The sequence below is a fragment of the Panulirus ornatus genome, chromosome 3 (assembly GCF_036320965.1).
Source record: "Panulirus ornatus isolate Po-2019 chromosome 3, ASM3632096v1, whole genome shotgun sequence".
NCBI classification, from domain to species: Eukaryota; Metazoa; Arthropoda; class Malacostraca; order Decapoda; family Palinuridae; genus Panulirus; species Panulirus ornatus.
In genome coordinates, this window is record NC_092226.1 from 31,734,340 (window position 1) to 31,753,016 (window position 18,677).

The 18,677-nt window shown below is 38.8% G+C and overlaps 1 protein-coding gene across 1 annotated transcript in view; it reads right to left on the reverse strand.

Annotated features, from left to right (window-relative positions):
• Dbp21E2 (putative ATP-dependent RNA helicase Dbp21E2) overlaps window positions 1–18,677 on the reverse strand; it is an 84,568-nt gene that overhangs the window by 3,305 nt on the left and 62,586 nt on the right. The window contains exons 9-11 of the mRNA XM_071686517.1: window positions 9,313–9,470; window positions 8,673–8,856; window positions 8,232–8,384 (exon numbers count right to left, since the gene is read on the reverse strand). Coding sequence (XP_071542618.1) covers window positions 8,232–8,384; window positions 8,673–8,856; window positions 9,313–9,470 — 495 coding nt within the window. The remainder of the gene's footprint in view (window positions 1–8,231; window positions 8,385–8,672; window positions 8,857–9,312; window positions 9,471–18,677) is intronic.

The window sequence follows — 18,677 nt, forward strand, 5'->3', positions numbered from 1 at the left end:
GGATAAGTTACATACAGCCCCTCATATTGACTTACACATCTTCAACCATGCACACTGCTAATTCAAAACAAACTTCTACACTTTCATAAGGGTCTAATTTTTCATGTTACTCACCATGTTGATTCTTCAAGGACTCAATTCACACCACATCTATATACATAACACTTCTTTTAACTTCAACTTTGGTACAATGTACTTTTTTAACCAACCTAAACATGCATTCATTATGAACATACCATCCAGCATGATTTTCATGGATATCCCATTCTATAATGCTGTTTTAAGTTCATGTGATCTAAGGAAAGCTGAATTTGATGTCCACTTTTGAGCAACAAAGATGTGTCAACATAAATGTAACAGGATTAAGGCCTAAAACTAGATAAGTCTTCTTCTCTCTGATCACTAGTATGGCACTTCTATAAGGCAAGATCCACTGGTGATATTTTTTCCTATCCTGGAGAGATTTTTGAGAATCCTGTGGAGTTGCCCTTGACATGTCTAAAACTTCAGAGAAGGTGTGGCATAAGGGGTCTCATTTCTTAGTGCCCCTCATTTGGCTTCCCTCTCTTACTTTGCTCCCGTATATCTAGCTTCCTCTGTAGCTGATTTGTCTCTCTGGTTGTATATGGACCGGCCTCTCCCCCTTTCTCTATCAACAGCAGGGTCCCTATAGGTTTAGTACTGTCTCCTACACTTTCTTTCCTTTTCATCAACCATATCCTTTCTTCCATTAATAACTAAATGCACTCGAATGCTGATGACTCCACACTGCATTCATCCACATCCTTCAGTTCTGCTCCTTCTCTTACTCAATGCGCATCTCATCTTGACACAACTTCCTCAGACTTGGATAGGATATCTCGGTTGTGTAGACAAAATCTAGTTAAGTCTCAACTTTCCTCTCGCCTTTGACAGTTCTCTAATTCCACCTTTTGACTCTATGAACATACTTGATGTCACCGTAACAACAACTCTGTCTTGGAAACCCCACATTATGGATATAGCCAAGTCCTGTTTAGTTGTCGAAATTTTTTCTGCTAAACAGTTGCTTTGTTTATACAAAAAAGGACTGATCCAACCTTATGGTGGTTCTAACTCTGCATCCTTACTTGACAGAGTTATCAAAAACAGTCTGACTTGTATACTCTCAGGCTAACTTCAAAACGTGATCCACTTCCCCTACACTGCAATGTTGGTCTACTTTTCTCTTCTTTAGGCATTACTTTGGTTTTTGCTCCCAAGAGCAGGTTCCTTGTGTGGCCCCACCACTAGCTAGACCACACAATGCTTGGTAAGCTGATGTATCAGATGTATCTCCCTCTACTTAAGCAAGGATGTTCTCAAATTGGAAGCACCTCAGCAAAGAGCCACGATATTTACTCCTTCCTTGAATAACAAAACATAAAAGGAGAGACTGCAAGAAATAAACTTATTCATCCTAAGTAAGAGCCTCTGGGGCAACTTAAGAGAATGTTTTAAAACACTTAAAGGATTCAGCAACATGGATATGAAAACATTTGTTTACAGTAGCCCCAGCATTACCATCAAGAGAATGGACTAAAACTTAGAGGTCAATGAGTTATCCGAGATATACTACACATTTCTTTACCAACGACATTATTGATGCTTGGAATAAGCTCCCAGAAAATGTTGTTCACAGTAACACCCTTAATATCTTCAAAATTAGGCTTGATCATCACTTGTCACTCTGGTATTGAATATTTGATATCATGATCCGGTGGTGATACGCTCCCTAATCAACCACTGATCTCTCCTTGGTCATGTTGCAGTAACATACCAACATAGATGAACCCATGTCACCTGCTTTGAGACAGCAAGTAAGAATTATTGCATTATTCTTCAACTTCAGGAATAATACTGGCATGATAATTAAGAGGCAGGAGCTCTAGTTTATCTTTACTATTGCCCTTGTAACAAAGAGTGAAGGGATACATGTCACTGGTGGTGGGATGCATGATATATTCATATTAATTCTACTTTATGACTTTCCTATAAAAATTTCCTTCAGGTTTATTAATTCTCCAAAGTATTTTTTTCTACCTGAAGGGAGTGGAGGGTGGGAATAGAGCCTTTGGTTAGACTTTTTTCCCACGGCATCTTGACCTTTTTTTTTTTTTTTTTTTTTTTTTTTTTTTTTTTTTTTTTAGGCCAACCACCTTGCTTGGACTTTGGGTCTGTGTGCAACAGACAGGAGGAGCCAGGCAGGGAGTGCTCATCCTCCTCAAAGGTTTAGGCTGAGGTGTGTGAATGAGTGAAACAAAGCTTAAGGGTAAAGGGGATGAATGGTTTGGAAATGTTTTAGGAATAAAGTCAGGGTTTGGTGAGAGGACAATAGCTAAGGAAAGAGATGCACTAATCCTCTCCTGAAGCAGGAATTGTGGGAGTATGTGACAGTGTAAGGGAGTAAATTCTAGATTGATGTGGGTAAAACTGCAAGTGGATGGTAAGGGTTGGGTAATTATCAGTGCTTATGGACCTGGCCATGAGATGAAAGATGGAGATAGGCAAACGTTTAGGGAGCAGCTCATTAAGTGTCAGCAGTTTTGATGTAAAACATCGGGTATCACTGATGGGTTATTTATATGTGGAAGTAATGTGGCAGTGGAGGATGCATGGGGAATTCAGTGTTTTAAATGGAAATGAACAAATTATGGAGTTGTGTTCTGAAAAACGACTGGTGATTGGGAATATTTGGTTTAAAAAGAGGGTTATACACAAGCATATGATGTTAGTAGGAGAGATAGTCAGTGGACATTATTGGATTACATATTAATTGAAAGGCATGTAAAAGAAAGACTTTAGGATGAAAATGTGCTCACAAGGGCAGCTGATAGGATGACCAATCACTACCTTGTGGAGGTGATGGCGAAGATTTGTGGAGGTTTTCGAAAAGAGGAAACAATGACATGGAGAAAATAGTGATGAGAATAAATGAGCTTAGAAAAGTCATGTGGAGAAATACCACAAAAGATTGTGTAGAAAGCAAAAGGTGAAAGTAAATGAAGAAAGCAGAGTGGGTGAGGAATGGGAGGTAATTAGGGAAGAAGTGCTAGCATTTGCAAAAGATATATGTGGCATGCAAAAGGTGGAAGGTAAGCAGATTAGAAAGGGTAACAAGGGGTGGGATGAAGTAAAGTTGCTTGTGAAAGAAAGAAAATGTGTTTGGGCAGTACTTAAAGGGAGGTTGTGCATATGATTGGGGAATGTATGGCAAAATGCAGAAGGTCAAGAGGAAGGTGCAGGAGCTGAAAAAGAGGCAAATTAGACTTGGGGTGAGTGAGTATCGGTAAACTTTAGGGAAAACATGATGTTTTGGACGGCACTAAATAACATAAGAAAGACAAGAGAACAAATGGGAACATTATCTGATTCACCATTATCTGATTCTATGGATGAAATTTAATCATAATTTCTACTTGTATGAAGTCATATTTTTATCAAAAAGACATGTTAATGATATGTAGTCATCAGTCCTTGTGCCCAATTGACTGTATGCATAGCAATTAGGGGTATGCCATATCTCAATAACCAGAGCTGATAGAGAAAAACCCTTTGGCATATTTAGAATCGGTGACTAAAATTTACCTTAAAAAAAAAAAAAAAGGCCTAATATCTCGGGCACCAAATTCAATATGTACAGGTTTTCTGTATATGCTAAACTTAAACATGTTTCCATCTCTATGGATCATGCAGTCAAAAAATGGTAACATACCGTTATTTTCAACTTCTACGGTGAAGTTGATGGAAGGTACTAAATTGTCGAGAAGGGAGAAATTTTTGTAAATTTCATTTGTGGCCAAACATAACTAAACCAAATTGCATTGGAGGGTAAGATATCCTTTAGTAACTCTGTTTCAAAGAGTTCCACGTAAAGATAACTTAATACACATGAAAGAGGGTTACCCATTGCCATACCAAATTTCTAAGCATAATATTCTCCATTAAATTGAAATACACAGTCTTTTATACACAATTTTATCAGTTCAATAAAAACAGACTTTGAAACAGGTAAATGAAGATTATCCATCAACTAAATATTCTAAGAGGTCATCAACTGGAACTTTCGTGAATAGAGATGAAATTGAAATCAACATTGGGGAGGTGATAACAAGTAGTGGTGATGGGAGGAGGAGATGGAGTGAGTATTTTGAAAGTTTGTTGAATGTGTTTGATGATAGAGTGGCAGATATAGGGTGTTTTGGTCGAGGTAGTGTGCAAAGTGAGAGGGTTAGGGAAAATGATTTGGTAAAAGCTTTGCGGAAGATGAAAGCCGGCAAGGCAGCAGGTTTGGATGGTATTGCAGTGGAATTTATTAAAAAAGGGGGTGACTGTATTGTTGACTGGTTGGTAAGGTTATTTATTGTATGTATGATTCATGGTGAGGTGCCTGAGGATTGACGGAATGCTTGCATAGTGGAATTGTACAAAGGGGATAAGAGTGAGTGCTCAAATTACAGAGGTATAAGTTTGTTGAGTATTCCTGGTAAATTATATGGGAGGGTATTGATTGAGAGGGTGAAGGCATGTACAGAGCACCAGATTGGGGAAGAGCACTGTGGTTTCAGAAGTGGTAGAGGATGTGTGGATCAGGAGTTTGCTTTGAAGAATGTATGTGAGAAATACTTAGAAAAGCAAATGGATTTGTATGTAGCATTTATGGATCTGGAGAAGGCATATGATAGAGTTGATAGAGATGCTCTGTGGAAGGTATTACGAATATATGGTGTGGGAGGCAAGTTGTTAGAAGCAGTGAAAAGTTTTTATTGAGGATGTAAGGCATGTGTACGTGTAGGAAGAGAGGAAAGTGATTGGTTCTCAGTGAATGTAGGTTTGTGGTAGGGGTGTGTGATGTCTCCATGGTTTAATTTGTTTATGGATGGGGTTGTTAGGGAGGTGAATGCAAGAGTTTTGGAAAGAGGGGCAAGTATGCAGTCTGTTGTGGATGAGAGAGCTTGGGAAGCGAGTCAGTTGTTGTTCGCTGATGATACAGCGCTGGTGGCTGTTTGAGGGCAATATGTGGTGTGAGGTGGTTTGATCGAGTAAGTAATGTAAGGGTAAGAGAGATGTGTGGAAATAAAAAGAGTATGGTTGAGAGAGCAGAAGAGGGTGTTTTGAAATGGTTTGGTCACATGGAGAGAATGAGTGAGGAAAGATTGACTAAGAGGATATATGTGTCAGAGGTGGAGGGAACGAGGAGAAGTGGGAGACCAAATTGGAGGTGGAAAGATGGAGTGAAAAAGATTTTGAGTGATCGGGGCCTAAACATGCAGGAGGGTGAAAGGCGTGCACGGAATAGAGTGAATTGGAACGATGTGGTATACCGGGGTCGACGTGCTGTCAATGGATTGAACCAGGGCATGTGAAACATCTGGGGTAAACCATGGAAAGTTCTGTGGTTTCGGTGCATTATTACATGACAGCTAGAGACTGAGTGTGAACGAATGGGGCCTTTGTTGTCTTTTCCTAGCGCTACCTCGCACACATGAGGGGGGAGGGGGTTGTTATTCCATGTGTGGCGAGGTGGCAATGGGAATAAATAAACGCAGACTATGAATTATGTACATGTATATATATGTATACATCTGTGTGTGTATATATATGTGTACATTGAGATGTATAGGTATGTATATTTGTGTGTGTGGACGTGTATGTATGTACATATGTATGTGGGTGGGTTGGGCCATTCTTTCATCTGTTTCCTTGCACTACCTCGATAACGTGGGAGACAGCGACAAAGCAAAATAAATAAATACATTGTTATCATTAAGCTTGTTAACTGAATCTACACTATTCATATTAAAATTTGATATCTTACCCACTAATGGGCTTAATAAAGAAACTAACCACTTTGGCAATCTATATGTGATGGAGCCCACTGAACTTGCTCATGGGTCTTGCTGGAAAATTTGGTTTGTTTTGATAAGTCCATGCATATATGGCAATGAAGGGCACAAAGATGACAAACTTTATTAGAGAACCATTACCTTTCAACAACAGGTCTTTATCAAATTGAAAATTGACTGCTTCTAGGGGTTTCTTACTGAGTTTAAATTGTTTTGTCATCACTTGAAAGATCATTCATTTTAGATAAATAATTACTGTGATTATGAAATCATAGTTATGTTAGCCTTATCTGCTTTAGTAATATGTAAACTTATTAATTGTTAATAGCTCTTATAAAGCTTTTAGGGCAATTAGGATCCACTGGTTTTGACAAATTGGCATACACTAAACCTTTACAGATGTTAATTTCATCATTACATAATTTACTGTACATTTATAAATTACAGAAAGACTTTGTGATGTTAACAAAGATGGCTTCCTTGTTAGAGCACACAAAACTTAATCCGTAACATAGGCACACAAAGAATCCTTGTCCACATTCAATTAAGGCCCAGCCCTGATGTGGTCTTTTGTCCATGACTGGAGCTTTGAAAAAAAAAAAAAATCTCTATAGATACATCTCTTGCTACCAAACCTCCCTCTTACCCTATCATTTCCTCACATTGCACCTTGCCCTTAAACATTTCATTTCCAACACGTCTGCCCTCTTCATCATCTACGTCCAACACCTAACACCCATACAACACTGGTAGGACTACTATACCATCAAACATACCCATCTTTGTCCTCGTAGACATTGACCTCTATTTCCATACATTCCTCAATGTACCCACAACTTTCATCCCCTCACACAGCCTATGCCATCTCCACGCCGAGGTATCTAACACTTCACTTCCTTCAAATTCCCTTTATTCACACTTATATTCTAGCTTATTGTATCTCTCCCCTAATAAATCTCATAACTTTCTCCTTTCACACATCCTCTTAAATCTTGAAACCATCTTAACAGTTTCTCATTTGAATCTGCAACCAGTGTTGTGTCATCAACAAACAGTAACTAACTCACTTCCCATACCCCCAAAAGACCCCAAAAGCTTTGCATACACTTCCTTCCATCCTATCCATAAACAGATTAAAGAGCCTTCTATGAAATGCAGCAAATACGTGGCCAGTATTCTTTCTCCCCTATCCCCAGGGATATGGGGGAAGTATTATCATACAGTGCTATACAGCAATCGTTTATGAAGTGATGCTTGCAAAACACACCAATGTAAGGCCAAAAACAGCTTGATAAAAGGATGACTATTGCAAATATTTATGCACTGGTGGTAGGACAAATTTCATGAAATCACTTTCCAATTATACATTTCATGTACAATAGCATACAGCAATATCATGAACAAATGCAAGTAGAAAAAAGTGTAACACCAACAACAAAGTCACATACTGATTATTAACATAAAGATTTGAATAACAAGAGTGTGTGGAAATAAAGATGTGCTGATGCATGATGCATTGCACAGTAATTGTGTGGCTTTGATATGACATATAATTCTGGTTCTGTATTTCATTCTTTCTCATTTATGAGACATTGTTGATTTTCTCTCAGCACATTCATATTTACAATATGAATACTTTTCCAGAATTCAAAAAATAGCTCAGAAATGCAACCCACATTATTGTAGTGAATAGGTTACTATGTGAATTTATGTTTGCTCTTCATAAAATAGTTTCCAAATGGAAAAATTTCTATTAAAAATTGAAAATGACTTTTACCAGAAATTTTTAGGTAAAAATTCCCATTCTTCATCTTCTTGGGACTGTCTTTGATTTTCATTTAGTAGACAGCACACAAAATACTACCATATAGGAAATGCTATGGGTAATATTTTACAATACTTGTGTATAACAAGTTTCTGGGAATTTTTGCACAAAAGAAACCAAATCTAAGCAAATCAAGAGGAGATTTATCCTCTGGATCCTAAATATCTTTACCTTTAGTGATTAAAATTACCAGTTTATGCAATAATGTATACACAGGTTGTATGAAATAGTTATTTCAGCAGGGCATGCAGCAATATAGTTTGTATTAACAACAGTTTTATACAGTTTAACTACTACTCTTGAAAACCATGTTTCATAAAAGCACACACACGTCATGTGAACTGCTACTCTTGAGCCGGAATAACTCGCTCTTAAAAAAAGGGAAGGGTTAAGGCAGGGTACTGCTCAAAAGATGACACAAGCATAAAGAGTTATTCTTTAAGACCTGCTAAATCAAAAGATATACAGCACCTTATTAAACAGTGTTACATGTTTTACATAAGCAATGAGGTACTACAAACATTTTCATTGCTCTAACCCACCTCAATCTTTTGGACCAACTCAATTTCTTGTGGGCGGTGGACTAGATTAGTAACAAGGCCAGATGCTGGACTGCCAACTCGTCCTGTTCGTCCACATCTATGTACATAATCGGCAATAAACTTGGGAAACTCGTAATTGATCACATGGCCAACCTGGTGGTACGAAAGAATCGAATTAAGATACATGTGTCATAAGACTAATTCACTTAGATGACACAGGAATAGGTCACACATCACTTATCGCACTATAAAGAGATAAGTTTCATTTCAAACAAATATCATTATATATCTTTTTTTAACCCTAGCATCCTTTTACAGGGCTCCTGCAACTTCATGGCTGTACTCCATATTGAAGCAGGGTCAGGCATCCATGTATAACATGATTACTCTGTCACAGTACACTTCATCCTCAATATACTCAATATGGTAAGTGAGACTTACTTTGACAGTATCTAACCCACGTGATGTCAAGTCTGTGCAAGAAAGAGCCAATACTTGTCCAGACTGGTATGCTTGAAAGCGGCCTTTTCGAACTTCAGCTCCCATTTCGCCATTAAGGTTGATGCATGACACACCATTTTCATTGAGGAAAAGGGACAACCAGTTTGATGTTTTGGTGTAGTTGCTGTTTTTTGAAGAAAAACAGCAGATGTTTAGTGAATGGTACAAAGAGCATTACAATTCAAAACTTGGGTAAAGTAAAAGTTATATGGATGTGAGGCATGGGCTATAGATAAGGCTGTACAGAGGAGGGTGGATGTGTTGAAAATGAAATGTTTGAGGAAAATTTGTGGTGTGAGGTGGTTTCATCAAGTAAGTAATGAAAGGGTAACATACAGAAGATAAGTAAAGTGCCCTTAAAGTCAGATTCTAAATACATATGGTTGTTTCAATGCCACTAGTTTACTTAATATATTCTTTTGAGGAACCTTAGAACTATGTTTATCAAGATAATTATGATTTATGTTTTCCACCGAAATGCAAGTACCACTAAAATAAGGAAGAAGTCTAAAAATATTCTCATGTCATAAGACTCAAATAAGTATTATTCTTTGTTACATGTCCAGTGCTTCTGTCTTACCTAAATATTATAACTGGTGTTCCTTTTTTTGCATCCTTTTTTACCAGTTCTATAAGTTTCTCTGCCTTTGTTCTGTGGCTGACACGAAAGAATCGTTGAGAAACATGTGGCATTAGACGATTAAGATAAGGCGTTGAAATCTTCATTATGGACTCAATCTGGAATATAATCACAGGATAAACAATAACAACCTACATTTTGAATACAAGGAGGCAATATATCTATCTATATTTCTGATTCCTGTTCCCTCTGGGAACTCCTATCAAGGGGTTGGCAATGGCAAAAGAACTTCCACTTATCCTGTCCTTACATACCTCCCTCACATACACCATTCCACACATTCTTCCTCCATTTCTCTCCCTTCAGTAATCTTCCACTCTATTTCCCCATGTCACAGGTGGTCTTCATCTCACACCAACCCCTTTTTATCAAGATACCATACACTCTCCTTGTAAAATCCCCATCTTGAATTCTTTCTTAATGCTCAAACCACCTCAAAGTATGAAGTTTCAACAACTCTACTACTCCACAATTCATTTCCTTTGCATTCCCTGCTATAGCAAATCTCTCATTCAACCCTTCATTACTTTCTTCATTTCATTTAGTTGTACCATATTCTTTCAAATAACTCATTTCCACAGCCTGGATTCTTAATGTTTATGACTCGTGTCATGCCCATGTTTCAGCTGCATATGTCAAGGTAAGGAGGACTGTGCTGTTCCCTAATCCTTTCTTAACTTCCATACTTGCACCTCTACCCTTCATTATACTATGAAGGTACTCTCAGATTCTCCTACCTAATGCTTCTCTCCCTTATCTCTCCTTTCATTTCATCAAACTGACCCAAGATAGCTCCCAAATACTTAAATTCTGTCACTGCTTCCAGTCTTTCTCCCCCTATTTCTACGACACAGTTTAGTGAACTTTCTTCACTCATTTTGTAGGAATTTGTAAAATCTATACTTTTGCCCACTTTCCTTTCAAATGCCATTACTTTACTTTTACTTGCGTTTACCTTCAATTGCTTATGCTTACACACATCATAAAAAACCCATATACAACCTTCTGCAACTCCTCTTCACTCTCTGCAAACAACATAGTATCATCTGCAAACAGGCTTGTCACTAGCCACCATACTTCGCCACCACACTCCATCTCTATAACCCATTCCCATTCTCTTTAGTTTTGCTTTCATTTCTCTCATCACTCCATCCACATATATGTTTAAAAGCCAAGGTGATATCATGCAGTCCTGTTTTATACCCACATGTATACTATAACTTCAAAGGTGGGCAAGACTGAGTTACAAATGGATCGAATTTTGGAACTTGGTCCTATATGAGGACTGTGACCGGTCTTTTTCCCCAGTTAGGACCAGAATGGGGACTGACGGTCTATTTCTAATCGATTCCGGATGGTTCAACATTCTTCAGTCCTTTTTATTCTCCTTTTTTGTCTCTTCAGGTTTTCACTGTAATAACTTACTTTATTTAACAAACTCATCTCAGTACAGTAACCTCTCATGCAGTGTCTTTTTGAATAATTTTGGTGAGACTAAAGATTACATGGGGAAAGATATCTTGTTTTGTCAAGAAGACTTGGAAAGAGACTGAGACAAATCGAACGTGTTTCAATGCCTAAAGGTGAAGGAGAATCTAGTTTTGTCAAAGCTTCAACCTCAAGTCAAGCAAAAAACTGAACCCCATAACCCTTGCCCTTACCTGGACAAATATTTTGAATACATGGGCCCCAAGGGTGAACAGAATGTGGAATACAAGTGCTTGCTGTGTCTGCTGAACAAAAACTTACTCTCAACAAGCAACAAGAGCCAAAACAACCTTAAATGACATGTCTCCAAATGCCACTCTCGCATCCAGAACCACTTCAACTGGTGCATCAAAGACACGGTGGTGATTCACAAAAGGAAGAGGCAGCCAAGTGACTGTCTGGAGCACATCAGTGACAAGAGGAAGAGGACCATGGTTCAGCTGACTATACAGGAGACCATTACTGGATCATCTAGTCGCCAAGGCTCTCTTTGAAGAGAAGGTCAGTAATTTTAATTAAAACTCTTTTAATTTTGTCGAAAAGTCATATGTCAGTCAATTATAATGAAGTGTGATGAATTTGTATTTCTTGTTAATTAGTTAATCACTTTCTTTGTAGACATGTTGCCACTTGATGTCATCGACTATGATTCATGGAAGGAATTTATCAAGTTCCCTGGCCAACATGTAATGGCTAGGCAGAGGCTTACCAGGCATATCAAAGACAGGTATGTTTATTTTGGCTATTTAACCCTCGCAAGCATCGAGATTCAGGGTCACATTGACCATATTGATATAAGTGTTGGCAAATGCACATTCTAGTTGTTGAAGTTAAATATATGTTTCAAGTGACAAATAAATATACATCAAAAAACATTAGTATTACTTGTATATCTTTTAAAAAACTTTTAAGGTTTGATGAGAAGAGGCAGAACCTGAGGGATGGCCTCTGCTCTGTACAGTGGGTCTCTGCTATGGCACATGTTTGGACATATGCCCACAGGTATGCTTAAATCTTAATTTGGTTACCTTTATTTCAATTAAAAGAGTGCTAATAAACAGCGAGTTACTGTAATACATTAAAATACTCTTAAAACATAAATGATAACCTTATATAGAGAGAATACACTTGAATTGAATCAATTTGAAGTATTCCATAATCCATTTCATTTCAGGTCATTCATGGGGATGACTGTACTCTGGATTGACCAGGAAACCCTCCTCAGGCAGGAGGCAGTCTTGGCATGTAGATGGCTCACCAGATAAAACACTTTTGATGTTCTTGCAAAGGAGATGTACAAGGTCCACTTCTACTTTGCAATCGAGTCAAGGGTCTACAAGACTACTACTGACAATGGCAGCAGCCGTCAAGGCATTTAAGTAAGCAGATTTTTTCTTGAATTTTATTTTTTGCATTCCTTTACTTTTTTAATTATTTACATTTTTCATTTTTTCTGTAACATTGAATATAAAAGTATGTCAACTGTTTCATTATGCAGTGTATTTGGCAGAACAGATGAAGAGCTCCTTGAGGAGGTCCAGGAAGAGGAAGAAGGTGTGGGGCAAACCGATGATGCAGACATCAATCAGGTTGAGGATCTGGCATTGGTATTGAAAGGTAAATGAGGATTATTGATTATTTCTTGATTTCTTTCACTTTTTACAAGTTGTGTAAATTATCTTATCAGCCATACTAATCAAATGAATTTAACATGTATTTTCAGCTGGTTCCAGGGAAGATTCTGAACGTGTCCTGCCAAAGCAACCACCATGAATCTGGTGGCCACCTCCGATGCCGACAAAGCTTTAAAGGACTTGTCAACCTACAGGAAGATGTATCGGACCACTTTTGGTAAAGCTGTGGAGCTGTGGAACAAGCAGGCAAGAAGTTCACAAACCTCAGACACCATCAAGGTTGAGATAGGGATGCTGCTGATTGTCTCAACCATTACAAGATGGAACTCCTCCTACGACGTGGTGTATCTGTCTAGTCGAAATCTTTCGAGACAGGAGGAAGATTCATGGACTACACTGAGCATGCTACATGCTCGGGGTAGCTTTGTTCTCATCTAGTGAGTAATTTTTTTTCTACATGCTTGGGGTAGCTTTGTTCTCATCTAGTGAGTAATTTTTTTTCTTTTTTATTAAAAGTTTACTTTTCTTTTTGAAAAAGTATAAATGTTAAAACTTAAAATAAAAAATACGATATAAAACCTAAAAAATTGAAGTACAAAACTAAAATATTCGTTTTTTTATTCAGCTTCTTCAGAGAGTATCCTGAGATGATAAAACCAGTCTGTAAGGCACTGGACATCATGCAAAGGGAGGACAAAGCCTACATGGGGGCCCACCTTGGCCATCTCTCGAAATGTTGAAGCTGAAGAAAAGCACCAATGTCAAGATGTGTCAGCCACTGGTAGTTGCTGTCTAGAATGGCATCAAAAGCAGGTTTGGTCCCCTTTTTGAGGACATAGACTTCCTCCTGGAAGCTACAATACACCATCAGCTGAGATTGGGCTGGGTGAAACTCTTGGAGGACAGCTTCATGTATGGCACTGAATAGATCACAGCCAAGGTGAAGAAGCCGATGGTGGTTATGGCAAAGAAGATTCTGACAGGCTTGGGCAAGGAACCCAGCAGCAGTGAGAGTGAGAATGACCAGAATGAGGACTTCTTTGGGGCTCTCTACAAGGACGGGTCAAAAAGCGAAGAAACAGTGACCAAGTTGGTGGAAACACTTCTCTGCGAGAGGCCTGTGAAACCCTTCGTTGTCAACAAATACTCATTCCCAAGCCCAGCATTAAAGGACTTGTTCATAAAGTTTAATACACCTATCCCTTCTAGTGCCACTGCAGAGCAGCTCTTCTCTTTGAGGAAAGATGTCATCAAGCTGAAAAGACCATGGCTCGATGACATCCATTTTAAAATTCTGGTTTTCTTGAAAGCAAAATGTAGTATTATTGTAGTTACTTGTATTAAATACTCTTAATTACTATTTGTATTACTTGTACCAGTGTTTTCAAATGGTTGTTTACATTTCATTTCAAATAAATATTTTTCACATAATGAATGAAGGACTGAGGACCAAGTCAGTCCTGGTTCCTTTCTTCAGGAATGACTATGACCGGGACTGTTGGTCCTTTATTCACTAGATACTTTTCCACAATCATTCTCACCACAAAAATCCAATCCACTCATTCCCTAAAACCCTCATGCTTCTCACTTATTCTCATTTCATTCTCTTCCATAATGCTGTAAATCAATGCTCGTGCATGCACTTTTCCAGGTATAGTCAAGAACTATTCTTCATCCACTGATGTCTTTCTGGTCTTTAGCCAAGGGCATCTCTAACTTGTCACTCTACCTCTCCTTCACTTTTCTGTCCTGATGATACTATAGCTGTTTCTCTCAGTCCTGATGATACTATAGCTGTTTCTCTCATAGACAAAACAACTCTCTTAGTTCTCTTTTATCCTTTAACTCCATCTTGAATGACTAACATTCCTTCACCCCCTGATGCTCCTCTTACTAATTCTATGCCCCTTCCCATAATCTCTTTTCAGGTTGTCCAAAAACTGCTTCCCTCTTTAGACACAAGCAAGGCTTATGATCCTGATGGCATCCATCCCAGTGTACTAAGAGCCTCTGAACTTACCTGTGCTCGCTCATCTGTCCATTTCTATTTAAAAACCAAAACTTTTCCTTCTTGGATGCATGCATCAGTAACACCCCATCCCCAAGAAAGGTGACCATTCTGGCCCCTCTAATAATCGTCCTATCACTTTGATATCTGCCATTTCCAGAGTCTTTGAATCCATCCTCAACTCCCATATCCTTGGACATCTTGAATCTCGGTCTTCTCTCTGATCATCAGTATGGCTTCCATGAGAAATCTACTGGTGATATTCTCTCCTATCTTACTAATATCTGGTCATCATCCTTGAAAGATTTTGGGCAGTCTTCTGTAGTTTCCCTTGACATATCCAAAGCTTTGACAAGGTGTAGCATCGGGGTCTCATCCCTAAGTTCCTCTCTTTTGGCTTCCCTCACTCACTTTGCTCCTTCATATCTAGCTTTCTCTACAGCCAACCTTCCTCTGTGGTTGTTGATGATCAGGCTCCCCTCCTTTCTCAATCAACAGTGGTGTCCCACAAGGTTTTTTGCTGTCACCTATACATTTTCTCATTATTTTTAAAGATTTCCTCTCTTCCGCAAATAGCCAAATGTAGTGACACTGATGACTCACCACTGCATTCATACATATCCTTCACTTCTGCTCTCTTCTCCCAATCGATCTGCATCTCATCATGAAGTAGCTTCCTCAATAAACTCAGACATGGACAGGATATTTCTGGGGTATATGAAACTTTGAGTTTAATGCCTCCAAGACCCAGTTTCTACCCATCTCCTTATCGAAAACTCTTCACAACTCTCGTCTCTGGCGATTCTGTAATTCAACCTCTTAACTCAATGAACATACTAGTTATTACTGTAACATCACTTTTTTGCAAAACTCGCATTATGGATATAGCTAAGTCTGCCTCTAAGAAACTGGGAATCCTGCTTAGATGTTGAAATTTCATTTCTTCTGAGCAGTTGCTCTGTTTATACAAAGAACTGATCCATCCTTGTATGAAGAACTGCTCTAACGTCTGGGGTGGTTCTAGCTCTGCATCCTTACTTGACACAGTTGAGTCGAAAGTGGTTCGGCTTATAAACTTTCCCACGCTAACTTCCAAACTTGACCATCTTCCCTTATGCCACATTGTTGGTTCACTTTCCCTTTGCTTGTGTGCCCCCACCATGAACTAGATCACCCAATACTCGGCATGATTACTGTGTGGCTATTTGGAACTCGAGGGTGGGCCAATTTGATAACTGTTTTTTTACCTTCACTTTGAAGCGTTGCAACTCTCTACATTCTCATCTCTTTCCTAATACCTATGACCTGGCATTTTCTAAAAGACAAGTTTTTCACTTGCTTCAAAATTCATAAATACTTTCCCTTGTTTCTATTTTTCCTTTTCAAATCCTCTCTATATTACAATTAAGAGCTGGCCTTGATATGGACTTGCTTCATATATCCTTGGCACCTCTTCCTTTCAGTAAAGGAAGAATAATGACTTGCCCAATTCTCAGGCACAACCCTCTGCTTCCATGCTAAATTCCATATCAAATGCATCCACTCTATCTCACTTTCTTGTCCATAATTCAACATTTCAACTGTAATCTCATCTTTTCCAGATGTCTTTACTTGCTTCATCATTTTTGCCTATTTACCTCCTTTCTTGCTATAAGGCACTGCACTTGTATCCTTTTCCTTCAAGCCTCCATATCCATGTTTGTAACAGCTGCTCCCTCATCTTCCCCACCATTCATCACTTCTTCAAAATACTCTTTCCATCTTTCTCCCACTTCCTCCTTTTGATTCAGCAATTCCTTGAGCATACAGTTTCATTCTTTACTTTCACCCATGCTATTCTTGATCCATTTCATCTATTCTCGGTATCACCCTCCCATACTTTTGGTGACAGAACAATTGCACATCCTTCTTTCCTTTTTCCCAGATAATTCTAATTCATTCCTGTCCATGCATTTCTTTTTCCACACCCGCATACAACTTGCATTCCTCATTTACACTGCCACTCCATACACTCTGCTCATGGATATGGGTTTCCTCAGTTCCCAGCACATTCAAACTTTAACATTCAAAATTCTTCACAAGCTACCTCCATTTATTCTTGCTTGTCATCCTATTAATATTCACAGCCATCACTCTCAATTGCTTGACCCTTTTTTTCTTAAGCATAACTGAAGGACTCAATGCTGTTTGAGGTTAACTCCAGCACAATGTTTCCTTGAGGCAAATATATATAAAATATAGAAATATGTTCTAAACAACTATAATTTTACAAACGTTAACGTCTAAAACAAATTGCATGTTGTTCTTCTTGAATGATCTGTATACCTTCAAAATTTTAGAAGACTAACTGAAGCCTAACTGTGAGTTTCTGATATTTTCCACTAACACAAAGAGCCTGGAAAGGACAGTAGTCTGTTGCTACATGAATTCCTTTGATTGTCTTTGCATGATGAATTGCCATATACAGTAGAATGGTGCACTCTGTATGAAGATGTAATAAACAAAAGTACTCATTTGTATTTTCTCTTTCTAGTGGTGACTGTGCCCATTAGAATAGTGTGTACAAGAACAAATTACATTTCTAAAACTCTGAGAATATATACAGATATTTCACACTGTTATTTGTACACAAACACTACTCAAGACTTCAGTTCATAGAAATGAGGTTCAGTATTTTTTCTTTTTCTATGTTAGCTGATACATGGGAAACTGAGGCCCTAATCAAGATCATCCCATTAGGGAGCCATGGTTTTCATAAACAACACATTACAGCTAGAGACTCAGAGTGGCCTTTTTTTCTTTTCCTGATGCTACCTTGCTGACTCAGGGGGTGGTGATGCTGTTTCCTGTGGGGCAGTGGCACTGGGAATGGATAAGGTCAGGCAAGTATGAATATGTAAATGTGTATATGCCAGTGTATGTATGTAAATGTACGTGTATGTGAGTAGATCGGTCTTTCTTTGTCAGTTTCCTAGTGCTACCTTACTGATGCAGGAAACAGCTAACAAGTTTAATAATGATAGTAATAATGTCATTATTTATATTCATTTATTATACTTGACCGCTGTTTCCTGCATCAGCAAGGTAGCGCCAGGAAACATGAAGAATGACCCAACCACTCATATACACACATATATATATCATTTTATTATTTTATTTTGCTTTGTCGCTGTCTCCCGTGTTTGTGAGGTAGCGCATGGAAACAGACGAAAGAAATGGCCCAACCCACCCCCATACACATGTATATACACACACAGACACATACATATATACCCATGCACACAATTCACACAGTCTGCCTTTATTCATTTCCATCGCCACCTCGCCACACATGGAATACCATCCCCCTCCCCCCTCATGTGTGCGGGGTAGCGCTAGGAAAAAAAAAAACAAAGGCCTCTTTCGTTCACACTCAGTCTCTAGCTGTCATGCAATAATCCCGAAACCACAGCTCCCTTTCCACATCCAGGCCCCACACAGCTTTCCATGGTTTACCCCAGACACTTCACATGCCCTGATTCAATCCACTGACAGCACGTCAACCCTGGTATACCACATCGATCCAATTCACTCTATTCCTTGCCCACCTTTCACCCTCCTGCATGTTCAGGCCCCGATCACTCAAAATCTTTTTCACTCCATCTTTCCACCTCCAATTTGGTCTCCCACTTCTCCTCGTTCCCTCCACCTCCGACACATATATCCTCTTGGTCAATCTTTCCTCACTCATTCTCTCCATGTGCCCAAACCATTTCAAAACACCCTCTTCTGCTCTCTCAACCACGCTCTTTTTATTTCCACACATCTCTCTTACCCTTACATTACTTACTCGATCAAACCACCTCACACCACACATTGTCCTCAAACATCTCATTTCCAGCACATCCATCCTCCTGCGCACAACTCTATCCATAGCCCACGCCTCGCAACCATAAAACATTGTTGGAACCACTATTCCTTCTAAAAAACCCTGCCCTCCTTGTATTTCAACTTTCTAAGAGGGGAAACAGAAGAAGGAGTCATGTGGGGAGTGCTCATCCTCCTTGAAGGCTCAGATTAGGGTGTCTAAATGTGCATGTATGTAACCAAGATGAGAAAAAAGGTGAGATAGGTAGTATGTTTGAGGAAAGGAAACTGGATGTTTTGGCTCTAAGTGAAACTAAGCTCAAGGGTAA